Source organism: Taudactylus pleione, unplaced genomic scaffold, assembly GCF_031769625.1.
Source record: "Taudactylus pleione unplaced genomic scaffold, aTauple2 ptg000433l, whole genome shotgun sequence".
Lineage (NCBI taxonomy): Eukaryota > Metazoa > Chordata > Amphibia > Anura > Myobatrachidae > Taudactylus > Taudactylus pleione.
In genome coordinates this window covers 1,699,064-1,711,841 of record NW_028284835.1, presented here as the reverse complement: position 1 = coordinate 1,711,841, position 12,778 = coordinate 1,699,064, and the positions used below count along the sequence as shown (strand labels likewise).

General features: G+C 43.9%; 1 protein-coding gene across 2 annotated transcripts in view; it reads left to right on the top strand.

Annotated features, from left to right (window-relative positions):
* BBOF1 (basal body orientation factor 1) overlaps positions 1-12,778 on the top strand; it is a 56,563-nt gene that overhangs the window by 8,022 nt on the left and 35,763 nt on the right. The window contains exons 6-8 of one of the 2 annotated variants that reach the window (XM_088447505.1): positions 1,161-1,231; positions 3,773-3,917; positions 11,739-12,232. In XM_088447505.1, the coding sequence (XP_088303631.1) occupies positions 1,161-1,231; positions 3,773-3,917; positions 11,739-12,232 (710 nt within the window). The remainder of the gene's footprint in view (positions 1-1,160; positions 1,232-3,772; positions 3,918-11,738; positions 12,233-12,778) is intronic. The other variant, XM_088447506.1, reaches the window with a different exon arrangement.

Here is a 12,778-nt window from a genome sequence, read left to right as displayed (position 1 = left end):
ACGTGTGGTCGGCCTCCGGCCACAAATATGTTAATTGGATTCTGATAAAGATGGACCCATGCAGGGACTGTTGTGAGTAATTACTGTATTATCCTACAGCTCTGCATAATGTGATTGTGGCAATAGAAACAGACGGGATGTAGTCGGCATCCCGCCATGCGGGATGCCGACGGCCTGAATACCGGCGCCGAAATCCCAACCGGTCGGGATCCCGGCACCAGTCCCTCCCATTAGGGGAAGGTTAGGGTTATGTAGCGAGGTTAGGGTTAGGCACTTGGGGGAGGGTTAAGGTTAGGCAACGGGGAGGGAGTGTTAGGATTAGGGTGCGGGGAGGGGGAGGTTAGTTTTGGGCACTAGGGGGAGGGTTAGGGTTAGGCAACGGGGAGGGAGTGTTAGGATTAGGCAACGGGGAGGGAGTGTTCGGATTAGGGTGCGGGGAGGGGGAGTTTAGGGTTAGGCACTAGGGGGAGGGTTGGGGTTAGGCACCGGGGAGGGAGTATTAGGATTAGGGTGTGAGGAGGAGGAGGTTAGGTTTAGGCACTGGGGGGGAGGTTAGGTATAGGCACCGGGGAGGGAGTGTTAGGGTGCGGGGAGGAGGTGGTTAGGGTTATGTAGCGAGGTTAGGGTTAGGCATCGGGGAGGGAGTATTAGGATTAGGGTGCGGGGAGGGGGAGGTTAGGTTTAGGCACTGGGGGGGAGGTTAGGTTTAGGCACTAGGGGGGAGGTTAGGTTTAGGCACCAGAGTGGTGGTGTTAGGTTTAAGGTGCGTGAAACACTTACTGTTCATTCCTATAGGTGTCGGGATTCTGGCTGTCGGATGCCGCTGTAAGACAGCCGGGATTTCATACCCAACCCAAACAGACCATAATAATAAAATCACACTATGAGCAATACAAGACCCCTATAATGGAACTATGGGAACTGATTTTTTTCTTAACTTTCGCCGGTCTATAACCCAGGAGCCGGTACTTCCAAAAATCAGGCCGACGTCCTCCCATCACTAAACCAAGGAATCTCCTATTTCTCCTTTCCTGTCTTCTGACAGCAGCTCTGTACAGTCCTGTTATTTATTACTCAGCACTGGCCCCTTTTGTGTAACAATTGAAGTCTTACACCTTTCTTCTACTGGATTTAATGTGTTTAGTGAATTTATTCCTCAGCAACGGCTGGAAAAGGAAGCGGAGAAGAAGATCATGATGCTGACTGAAAATGCTCACAACGAGGCCGTCATGTAAGGACAAAGCCCTGAATATATAAAGTTACACATGATTGTGTGGCTGCTATAGAGCTGCCCTTCCCATCACCGTGTGACTGCTATAGAGCTGCCCTTCCCATCACCGTGTGACTGCTATAGAGCTGCCCTTCCCATCACCGTGTGACTGCTATAGAGCTGCCCTTCCCATCACCGTGTGACTGCTATAGAGCTGCCCTTCCCATCACCGTGTGACTGCTATAGAGCTGCCCTTCCCATCACCGTGTGACTGCTATAGAGCTGCCCTTCCCATCACCGTGTGACTGCTATAGAGCTGCCCTTCCCATCACCGTGTGACTGCTATAGAGCTGCCCTTCCCATCACCGTGTGACTGCTATAGAGCTGCCCTTCCCATCACTGTGTGACTCTTATAGAGCTGCCCTTCCCATCACCGTGTGACTCTTATAGAGCTGCCCTTCCCATCACCGTGTGACTCTTATAGAGCTGCCCTTCCCATCACCGTGTGACTCTTATAGAGCTGCCCTTCCCATCACCGTGTGACTGCTGTAGAGCTGCCCTTCCCATCACTGTGTGACTGCTATAGAGCTGCCCTTCCCATCACCGTGTGACTCTTATAGAGCTGCCCTTCCCATCACCGTGTGACTGCTGTAGAGCTGCCCTTCCCATCACCGTGTGACTGCTGTAGAGCTGCCCTTCCCATCACCGTGTGACTCTTATAGATCTGCCCTTCCCATCACCGTGTGACTCTTATAGAGCTGCCCTTCCCATCACCGTGTGACTCTTATAGAGCTGCCCTTCCCATCACCGTGTGACTCTTATAGAGCTGCCCTTCCCATCACCGTGTGACTCTAATAGAGCTGCCCTTCCCATCACCGTGTGACTGCTATAGAGCTGCCCTTCCCATCACCGTGTGACTGCTATAGAGCTGCCCTTCCCATCACCGTGTGACTCTTATAGAGCTGCCCTTCCCATCACCGTGTGACTCTTATAGAGCTGCCCTTCCCATCACCGTGTGACTCTTATAGAGCTGCCCTTCCCATCACCGTGTGACTCTTATAGAGCTGCCCTTCCCATCACCGTGTGACTCTTATAGAGCTGCCCTTCCCATCACCGTGTGACTGCTATAGAGCTGCCCTTCCCATCACCGTGTGACTGCTGTAGAGCTGCCCTTCCCATCACCGTGACTGCTGTAGAGCTGCCCTTCCCATCACCATGTGACTGCTGTAGAGCTGCCCTTCCCATCACCATGTGACTGCTATAGAGCTACCCTTCCCATCACCGTGACTGCTGTAGAGCTGCCCTTCCCATCACCGTGTGACTGCTATAGAGCTGCCCTTCCCATCACTGTGTGACTGCTATAGAGCTGCCCTTCCCATCACCGTGTGACTCTTATAGAGCTGCTCTTCCCATCACCGTGTGACTGCTATAGAGCTGCCCTTCCCATCACCGTGTGACTGCTATAGCGCTGCCCTTCCCATCACCGTGTGACTCTTATAGAGCTGCCCTTCCCATCACCGTGCGCCTGCTGTAGAGCTGCCCTTCCCATCATCGTGTGACTGCTATAGAGCTGCCCTTCCCATCACCGTGTGACTCTTATAGGGCTGCCCTTCCCATCACCGTGTGACTGCTACAGAGCTGCCCTTCCCATCACCGTGTGACTGCTGTACAGCTGCCCTTCCCATCACTGTGTGACTCTTATAGATCTGCCCTTCCCATCACCGTGTGACTGCTGTAGAGCTGCCCTTCCCATCACTGTGTGACTCTTATAGATCTGCCCTTCCCATCACCGTGTGACTCTTATAGAGCTGCCCTTCCCATCACCGTGTGACTCTTATAGAGCTGCCCTTCCCATCACCGTGTGACTCTTATAGAGCTGCCCTTCCCATCACCGTGTGACTGCTGTAGAGCTGCCCTTCCCATCACCGTGTGACTGCTGTAGAGCTGCCCTTCCCATCACCGTGTGACTCTTATAGGGCTGCCCTTCCCATCACTGTGTGACTGCTATAGAGCTGCCCTTCCCATCACCGTGTGACTGCTGTAGAGCTGCCCTTCCCATCACCGTGTGACTGCTGTAGAGCTGCCCTTCCCATCACCATGTGACTGCTGTAGAGCTGCCCTTCCCATCACTGTGTGACTCTTATAGATCTGCCCTTCCCATCACCGTGTGACTGCTGTAGAGCTGCCCTTCCCATCACCATGTGACTGCTGTAGAGCTGCCCTTCCCATCACCGTGTGACTGCTGTAGAGCTGCCCTTCCCATCACCATGTGACTGCTGTAGAGCTGCCCTTCCCATCACTGTGTGACTCTTATAGATCTGCCCTTCCCATCACCGTGTGACTGCTGTAGAGCTGCCCTTCCCATCACCATGTGACTGCTGTAGAGCTTCCCTTCCTAAGGACATGAACAATAACATGATCAGTAGGCAATATGTGTGTGTGGATAAAGTAGCGGTGCAGATCACCCTATGTTGCTCTTGGTAAATGTGTCATGGTATGTGAGTGGCCTGAGTGCAATGTGCGGGCAACTGACTAACTACTAGATGCTCCTGTGATCTACAGACACGTAGGTGAGGCTGGAAGATCTGTCTTTAAGGAGAATGTGCGTCTGAAAGAGGCAATTTCCTATCACATGAATGAGGCCCGTGAGCTGCAGAAAACAGTCACCCAACTGCAGGGCAGGACGAAGCAACTCATGCTGGAAAAGGTGAAAGACTTTGCATCTCTCTCACCCTCTCTCATTGTGTGCCTGTGAATATACAGTATATACTTAGATATAAATACATATCATTATATAAATACCATCATCATCATCTGATGAAACCATATGCACAAAGAAGTGGCTTTAACCTCCAGTCAGACAGGAATTACCCTTGAGGAACAGATTCACTACACTTGAAGATTTGACTCAAATAGTGACAGTGATTTTTTTATCTCCTACCCCGACGCCGTACCATCGGCGAACGCAGAAAAGGATCATGTTCAGGGAACAGTCGAGAATAGCATCACCCATAAAAAGAAGACACATAGAGGAAGAACAGCAGGCTGTAGAAAGAGAGCCAAAATAAAGAACCCTTACAGACAATGAAAGATCCCACCACACGGGATCTTCAACATATCTGATCACCAGCTGACAGCATCAGAGACATCCTTACTGAGTAAAGGCCTCAGTTTTGCACCCATACAAAAAAGCAATAGGTTTCAAACTTTTATAGACCTTAATAAATTTGTTAGAAAACTCACCTTAAAAAGATACTTCATTAGGAGGGACACAGCGATTACATCTAATTATGGAAATTGTTCTAAATCAGGCCTTAAACCTACATCCAAATTCTTTCCCCTAGAATCCAAAAGCAGTAATATTTCTATTTTTTATGATATGGTGAAAAGAGATCTAATTGATACACCTAAGGAGATATCCATTAAAAATAATCTCACTCATCAAGAAAGACAAGCTCTTAAGACCTTACAAGATAATGAAAACCTAGTGCTTAAACAAGCAGATAAAGGAGGGGGTCTGGTTATAATGAGCAAGACAGATTACACTAAAGAAGCAGTCAGGCTCTTAGGCGATCTGAATTCATATAAACCATTGACTAAAGACCCCACAGAAGAGTTTGTAGAACTCCTAAGGGAGGTATTCGTAAAAGGCCTACACAAGAACATCATTACAAAAGATGAATACCAATACTTAATGGTGTTGAGCCCGGTAATCCCCATATTTTATCATCTACCGAAAATCTACAAAGATATAAAAAATCCACCGGGCCGACCTATTATTGCAAGGATTGGTTCGGTGACATCACATATTTAAAAAAATATCCAAATATTCTGATGTAAGTATGTGAAAGAACTCCTGTCTTACTTAAAATACACAGCCAGTTTTCTAAATATTTTACAAGATATTAGTTGGGATGACAGTTTTATGTGGGCTACCATAGATGTCCAATCTCTATATACCTGTATACAGCACTTTAAAGGAGTCGAAGCTTGTAGGAAATTCCTAAACGAAGACCCATCTATTAATATAGAACATAAACAATTTATCTGTGACCTGGTTTTATTCATTTTAACACATAATTATTTTACATTTTTAGATCAGTTCTTTTTACAAATTTGTGGAACTGCAATGGGCACTATTTTGCGCACAGTTACGCAAACCTCTTCATGGGTAACTGGGAAGCCAGATACATATACAATAACAACCCCTATAAGGATATGATACACCTCTATAAAAGATATATTGATGATATTATCATTTGGAAAGGTAATGAACGGGATTTTAATAATTTTATGGATTTTATTACTACAAATTATTTTAATTTAAAATTCACTTCCAATTTACAAAAAAATAGATTGAATTCTTGGATGTTGTTTTAGAAGGAAGTATCAACACTATAGCCACAAAAAACATATAAAACCTTATGACACCAACAGTTACTTACATTATAGAAGTGGACATACCAAAAGTTGGAAGAACAATATCCCGTATTCCCAATTCCACCATATTAAAAGGAACTGTAGCAATAGGGAGGTTTGCTCTAAACAATTAGAAACATATATGCAGAAAGGTTCAAAGAACAAGGCTATCCAGAAAAGATAATATCAGAAGCCATTTCAAAACAGAAACCTTGGAAAGAAAAACTCCTAAAATATAAAACCAGACCCAAGAAGGAAGATATGTTACCCTTCATTACACAATTCAATAAGGAAAAGGGTAGAATTCGCCAGGCCCTAAAAAAACATTGGGGAATCTTGAAAATGGACCCCATTTTGTCAGATATTTTACCAAATCAACCCACCATTATTTTTAAAAAGCAAGAAACCTTAAAGACATCTTAGCCCCTAGCATGCTCAAACAAACAAAAGTTGCAAGACAAGATTTAAATAAATGTCTGGGGGCATATAAATGTGGACATTGTAACATGTGTAGGTACTTACATCCCAATAGAAGACAATTCTCTAATTCTGACAACTCTAAAATGTACAATATGAAACAATTTATTAATTGCAACACCTGTTCGGTCATCTATATACATCTGAGGAAGCCGCTGATATTATAAACAGGCGTAGAAACGAGTTATTCAATCCCGCTATTTACAGGAGACTGCACAATCGGATGACCAAACAGATGACCAAAAACCCAGAAGAGAAGTATATTATATTTTCCAAATTCACTTCAGACTGGCTGTATGCTTTTAGATACAAACCAGCAACAGGAAGTGTAAATGACTGACTAAACTCTCTGGGAGTTCAGGTGGTGTTCCCATATATACATCATTTTTAATCTGCCAGAAAATAAATGGTGTCTGGGTTATGAAGTGCAGTATTTTAAATGACAAATACATAAATCAATAACCGGATAAAATGATTTTATGAGCCTATGGTTACAAAGTGACTATTTTTAATATAAGAAAGGTCTTTTTTTCTTATTTTTGCAACAATTATAAGCATGCTAATTTTAAAGCCATCTTAATAAGCGGTTGGAAAAATGATTATGTATTTCTGTGAACAAAAGTATTCCTAAAAGCTTGAATTATTTGTACTAGAATATTAAGTACTGAATAAGGTATTGATATAAATATCTATACATTGGAAGGGTGCTAAAAATTCAGGTGTATATTGCGGATATTAGGGGTGTGCACCGGCCACTTTTCGTGTCTTGTGTTTTGGTTTTGGATCTGGATCTTTCTTCGTGTTTTGGATCTGGATTGGTTTTGCCAAAACCACCCTTCGGTGTTTTGGGTTCTGGGTTTTGTGTTTTGGATCTGTATTTTTTTTTTTTTTTAAAAAGCATAAAAACAGCTAAAATCACAGAATGTGTTGATTTTTCTGTTCCTATGCTACTATTAACCTCAAAAACCTTAATTTCCACTAATTTCCAGTCTATTCTGAACACCTCACACCTCGCAATAGTGTTTTTATGTCCAAAAGGTTGCACTGAGGTAGCTGGATGACTATGCTAAGCGACACGAGTGGGCGGCACAAACACGTGGCTCATCTAGGAGTGACACTGCAGTGGCAGACAGGATGGCAGTTTGCATTATGTACTGTTTGCGGCCTAGTTTTTCAAAGAAAAAAAAGAGGTGCAACCCTTATGTTGTATAAACAGGACATGCACACTTTAACAAACCAATCATTTCAGCGCCAGGGTCTGCCACACGACTGTGGCTGAAACGATTGGTTCGTTTGGGCCCCCACAAAACAAGCTGGCAATTAATCTGTCCCTGCACAAACTGGCTCTACGGAGGCAAGATGTCGTCCTCATCCTCCTTATTCACCGATTCCTCACCCTCTTCAGTGTTGTGTACATCCTCATCCTCACAGAGTATTAATTCGTCCCCGCTGGAATCCACCACCACAGGTCCCTCTGTACGTTCTGGAGGCTGGTCTCCCTGGAAGAGTTGATAATTCATTTTTATGAACATCATCTTCTCCACATTTTGTGGAAGCAACCTCCTACGCCTTTCGCTGACAAGGTTCCCGGCTGCACTAAACACTCTTTCGGAGTACACACTGGAGGGGGGCAACTCAGGTAAAATAGAGCCAGTTTGTACAGGGGCCTCCAAATTGCCTCTTTTTCCTGCCACTACATGTACGGACTGTCTGACATGCCTACTTGGATGCTATCACCGATGTAATCCTTTAACAGACAGACGCACGCTTGTCGCTGCTGCTTTGAGGATGCAGGTGCGGCTATAGCCCACACATTTCACAAAGACAGAAGAAAAAAGAAGAATTTTTTTATTGTTTATGGAGCGCACTTTGAGGGTTACACCACCCTTAGACAGACGCACGCTTGTCGCTGCTGCTTTGAGGATGCAGGTGGAATCTAGACGGGATTTGGAACCGGGGACACACTACCTCCATCAATTGTCTAAATCCCACTGCACTAATGGCGGATACCGGACGCATGTCTAACACCAACATAGCAGTTAAGGCCTCAGTTGTACGTTTTGCTTCAGGATGACTGCTGTCGTACTTCATCCTCCTCGCTAGGGACTGTTGGAGGGTCAATTGTTTAGTAAAAGTAGTGGTGTTCCTGCTTCCTCTCTGGGATGATGAACAACTCCCAGCAGCAGCAACAGCACTAGGAGGAAGTGGTTCTTGATCTTTCCCTATTTTATTTTTATCAGAGAAAGTTTGGTCCTCCATTTATGTTATATTGATATATACGTGCGGCTAAGGCGCACACAAACACAGAAAATAATTTTTTATTTTTGTTGGACACTAGTGCACTTTGTGGGTTACACCACCCTTTAAGAAATGAGCCAGCCGGCCCTTTACTTATGGGACACAGGCGCACGCTTGGCGCTGCTCCTTTGTTGATGCACGTGCAGCCACAGTGCACACAATTCACAAACACAGAAAATATTTTTTTATTTTGTTTGGAGTGCACTTTGAGGGTTACAGCACCCTTTAACGGTCAAGCCAGCCAGCCCTTTACTTATGACACAGGCGCACGCTTGGCACTACTTTGTTGATGCACGTGCGGCTACTGCGCACACAATTCACAAAAACAGAAAAAATATTTACTTTTTTGCACTTGGGGTGGAGCACCCCTGATGGACAGAGCACCCCCTGGACAACACTACAGCACCCCTTTAGGACTGGGACACTGCACAGGACTTTGGAGTGGACACAGCCCCTATGGACAACTGACTGCACAACACAGTCCAGCCAGCCCCTATTATTCTTATATGTGAAATGTGTATAATTTACTTTTTATTTATTTAATAAATTGAATATTTTATTCCTACTGGTTAAATGGCGCCTTCCCTTCTTTGTTGAAGTTTTTTTCTGATTGTACTATTAAAAGGAATCAATACCCTGTGGAAGGCTGCAGTTTCACTAGTAATTATTGTCACCAGATAGACTAGCGCCCTAATTCTTTTTTTGTCTTCATATACTTGAATGCCCCTGCGGGCTTAAATATGTTGGTAAAACTAAAAGCAGTCTCAAGCTTAGGATCCAGGAGCATGTCAGAAATATAAATAATAGAATTGAGAGCCATTCTGTATCCAGACATTTCAAATCACACCATAATGCCAATCCCGAGAATTTATTATTTAGAGGTATTGAACGTATTAAATTGGGACCAAGAGGTGGAGATTTGGCTAACAAATTGTCCCAGAGAGAAATGTTCTGGATCTTTTAATTAAATATTTTTCTACCTCATGGCCTCAATGATAGTTATGAGATTGCACCTTTTTTATAATCAACCTTATTATTACTGCTTATTATTAATTTTACCAGGTCTTAATGTGTTTTAAAACATATGGCCTGTATTATTGGTCTGTACTGTTTTTTCATATATATTTATAGTTTTATATTTGCTGCATATATATATATATATATATATATATATATAAATAATCTATCTATTTTATTTTTTTTTATCCTTTTAGGCTACTTATCGTCTTCCTTTTTACTTGATGCGCTCTATGAAGTCATGTTTTAATCCCCTTCTATAAAGGTTACATTTATTATATTTCCCCAATTAGATAGATATCACGAGGGGTTATGTATGTATTATTTTTTTGCCTGTCTTGTCACTGTTTTAGATTTGTATCCTTAGGCCAATATCTGTAATAATTGGATATTATGCAGATATTCTAATATATTTTATGGGTGTATTAATGTTTATTTAACTGCACCATTTTTTGCTATAATTTTTCACTGTGATGCACTCAGCCATTGTGCACCCTTTTTCCTGTAAGATCACATCTGTTCTCAGCCTTATACTGAGAAACCAACAAATTGGCCGCTTTTTGTCACATTATGGGCTATGTCCCGCCAACAAAATGGCCGCTCGCCATAGTATTTTAACAGAAACCAAAAAAAAATGTTCGCCGCCTATTTTAAGCATATGTAACAGCAGAGTATTGAAGACTCTGTCTTCCCTCCCTCTACACACTGGGAGTGGTAAGCTCCCCATGCATCCTATCTGCAGTCTCTTAATAGCGCGATCGCCAAAGGCATTACGAGGTGGTAGCCGCTGTGGCATGCGCACTAGGCACCACCCGGTACTTGGAGACTTGCTGGATGTCATCAGTGACGTCACAGAAAATGGCCACGGGGGACTGCGCATGTGCAAAATCTTTGTATTCCTTATCCCTTCATATTATATGTCAATAAACCCCTGTTTGAAAAATTGTTTCTGAGAAAGGGTTATTTTCTGCTTATTTGAAGCAATTAAACTCACCTATATGCAAACTACCGGGGCCAATATGGGACACTGATGGAATGACCAAGATACTTATTACTATATCCAAGTATTTTTCTGGTACGCATTTGATTCTTATCTTTGCACATTATCCCCTTAAAAAAAAAAAAGTACTACACTATATATATATATGTCTCATCTTTCTCTATCTGAGACCCTCCTATTAAGGTTCCAGCTACTTGAAATCCCAGGTCCATTCCATCACGTGGAGTCCGTGTAAAGAATTACAGATAATCCTTAAACTATTTTCTATTTGGTACGCACATTTATTACTATCTGAGCATTTTTTTTAAAATACTATACTATCTGGTGCATGTTCTTTCCAACCCTCATCTCTAGAGAGTCTATACTTATATTTTATATCAACCAATAGAATTATTAATGCAGGTGAACATCTTTGAGCCGAGTGAATTACAAAGGTGGACCTGCATTACGTCAAATGGGTGAGGACAAGGAAAGGTGGGGAGGGTCGTCACAGCCTTCAGTGTGCTGGATTGGTTGGACAGAATGTACTGAAGTTTACCCGGCCATCACAGGCACAGTACATTGTCAGATAATTATATTCTCTCGGCATTTATTGGTGTGGAAATTGACAATATACGAGCATATATCTTGGGGTACTGCTCTGTTCCTGCTCTATACAAGTACTGTGCAAAAGTTTTAGGCAGGTGTGGAAAAATGTTGCAAAGTAAGAATGCTGTCAAAAATAAAAGTTAGAAGTTATTTTTTTTCAATTAACAAAATGCAAAGTTAATGAACAGAAGATAAATCTAAATCAAATGAATGGTTGGGGTGGCCAAACATCTTGGAGAACTAACCACAGATCTTCTGTGGATGTAGCTTGCTTATATCCTTCTATCTCTTCATGTAATCTCAGACAGACTTGATGCTAAGATCAGGGCTCTGATCTTAGCATCATCGAGTCTGTCTGGGATTACATGAAGAGACAGAAGGATGTGAGCAAGCTACATCCACAGAAGATCTGTGGTTAGTTCTCCAAGATGTTTGGAACAACTTCCCTGCTGAGTTCCTTCAAAAACTGTGTGCAAGTGTACCTAGAAAAATTGATTTAGATTTCTCTTCTGTTTATTCACTTTGCATTTTGTTAATTGATAAAAAGAAACTATTAACACTTCTAGTTTTTAAAGCACACCTGCCTAAAAGTTTTGCACAGTAATATATAAATAAATATATATAATATAATCTACACCCAGGCACACCAGTCAGTCAGAAGAGCACATTCTGAATTATCTGCATGGAGACTGAGATTACATAATGTGCATATAATGTCTCCTGATACAGGAAACCGGTGAGCAGCTGGTCCAGGACAAGGTCCTGCAGGTAACTCAGAAGAGCGCTCACCTACAGGAGTTACAGCAGACAGTGAGGGCCCAGGAGCGGGCTCTGGAGGCGGCGGCTCTGGAGAAAGAGAGTGCCAGTCAGAAGACGCAGCTCAGGATGCAGATAGCAGACCAGGCAGAGAGGGTGGAGCTGCAAAAGCTGCAGAAAATGCTGGAGATGAAAGACCGGGAGCTGAACCGTGTGAAGAAGCTTTCTCACAACATCCTGCAGGAGAGGACAGCGGTGGAACGCTTCTTCCTAGATGCCCTGGAGCAGGTGAAGCAGGAGATTAAATCCAGCAGGAGCTATTATCAGAAGATGGCCCAGGCAGCATACCACAGCCGGATGATACAGGCAGCAGCAGGAACGGAGCAGTACCCCAAGATCAGGACGTTCCATAACAAGGACCATAGTACCAATGATGTCAGCCAAGACCTTGTGGAAGCCGAGAAATGGTAATCCCTAGGGACAAACTACAGAGTACACCAAACTGAGACTGCTCTGGAAGCCTAATACTGTTTGGCCCCCCCGAATATTAGCCCACTGCACCCACTAGGAAACTGTGCCACTGATCCTAAGACATGTCCAACTGGAAATTCGTAGCACTGCGCCCGCCAGAGGTCCCAGAGGGCAATTCTCCACTGCACCCACCACACAGCCCCTCAGCAAGGAAACTGACTGGATTCACCTCTCTTCTCCTGAATAACTTGTTCACTCTGCGCCGAACACATCTCTTCTCTCTGGCACACTGACCTGCTGCACCAGCACATCTCTTCCTGGCACACTGACCTGCTGCACCAGCACATCTCTTCCTGGCACACTGACCTGCTGCACCAGCACATCTCTTCCCGTCACACTGACCTGCTGCACCAGCACATCTCTTCCTGGCACACTGACCTGCTGCACCAGCACATCTCTTCCTGGCACACTGACCTGCTGTACCAGCACATCTCTTCCTGGCACACTGACATGCTGCACCAGCACATCTCTTCCTGGCACAC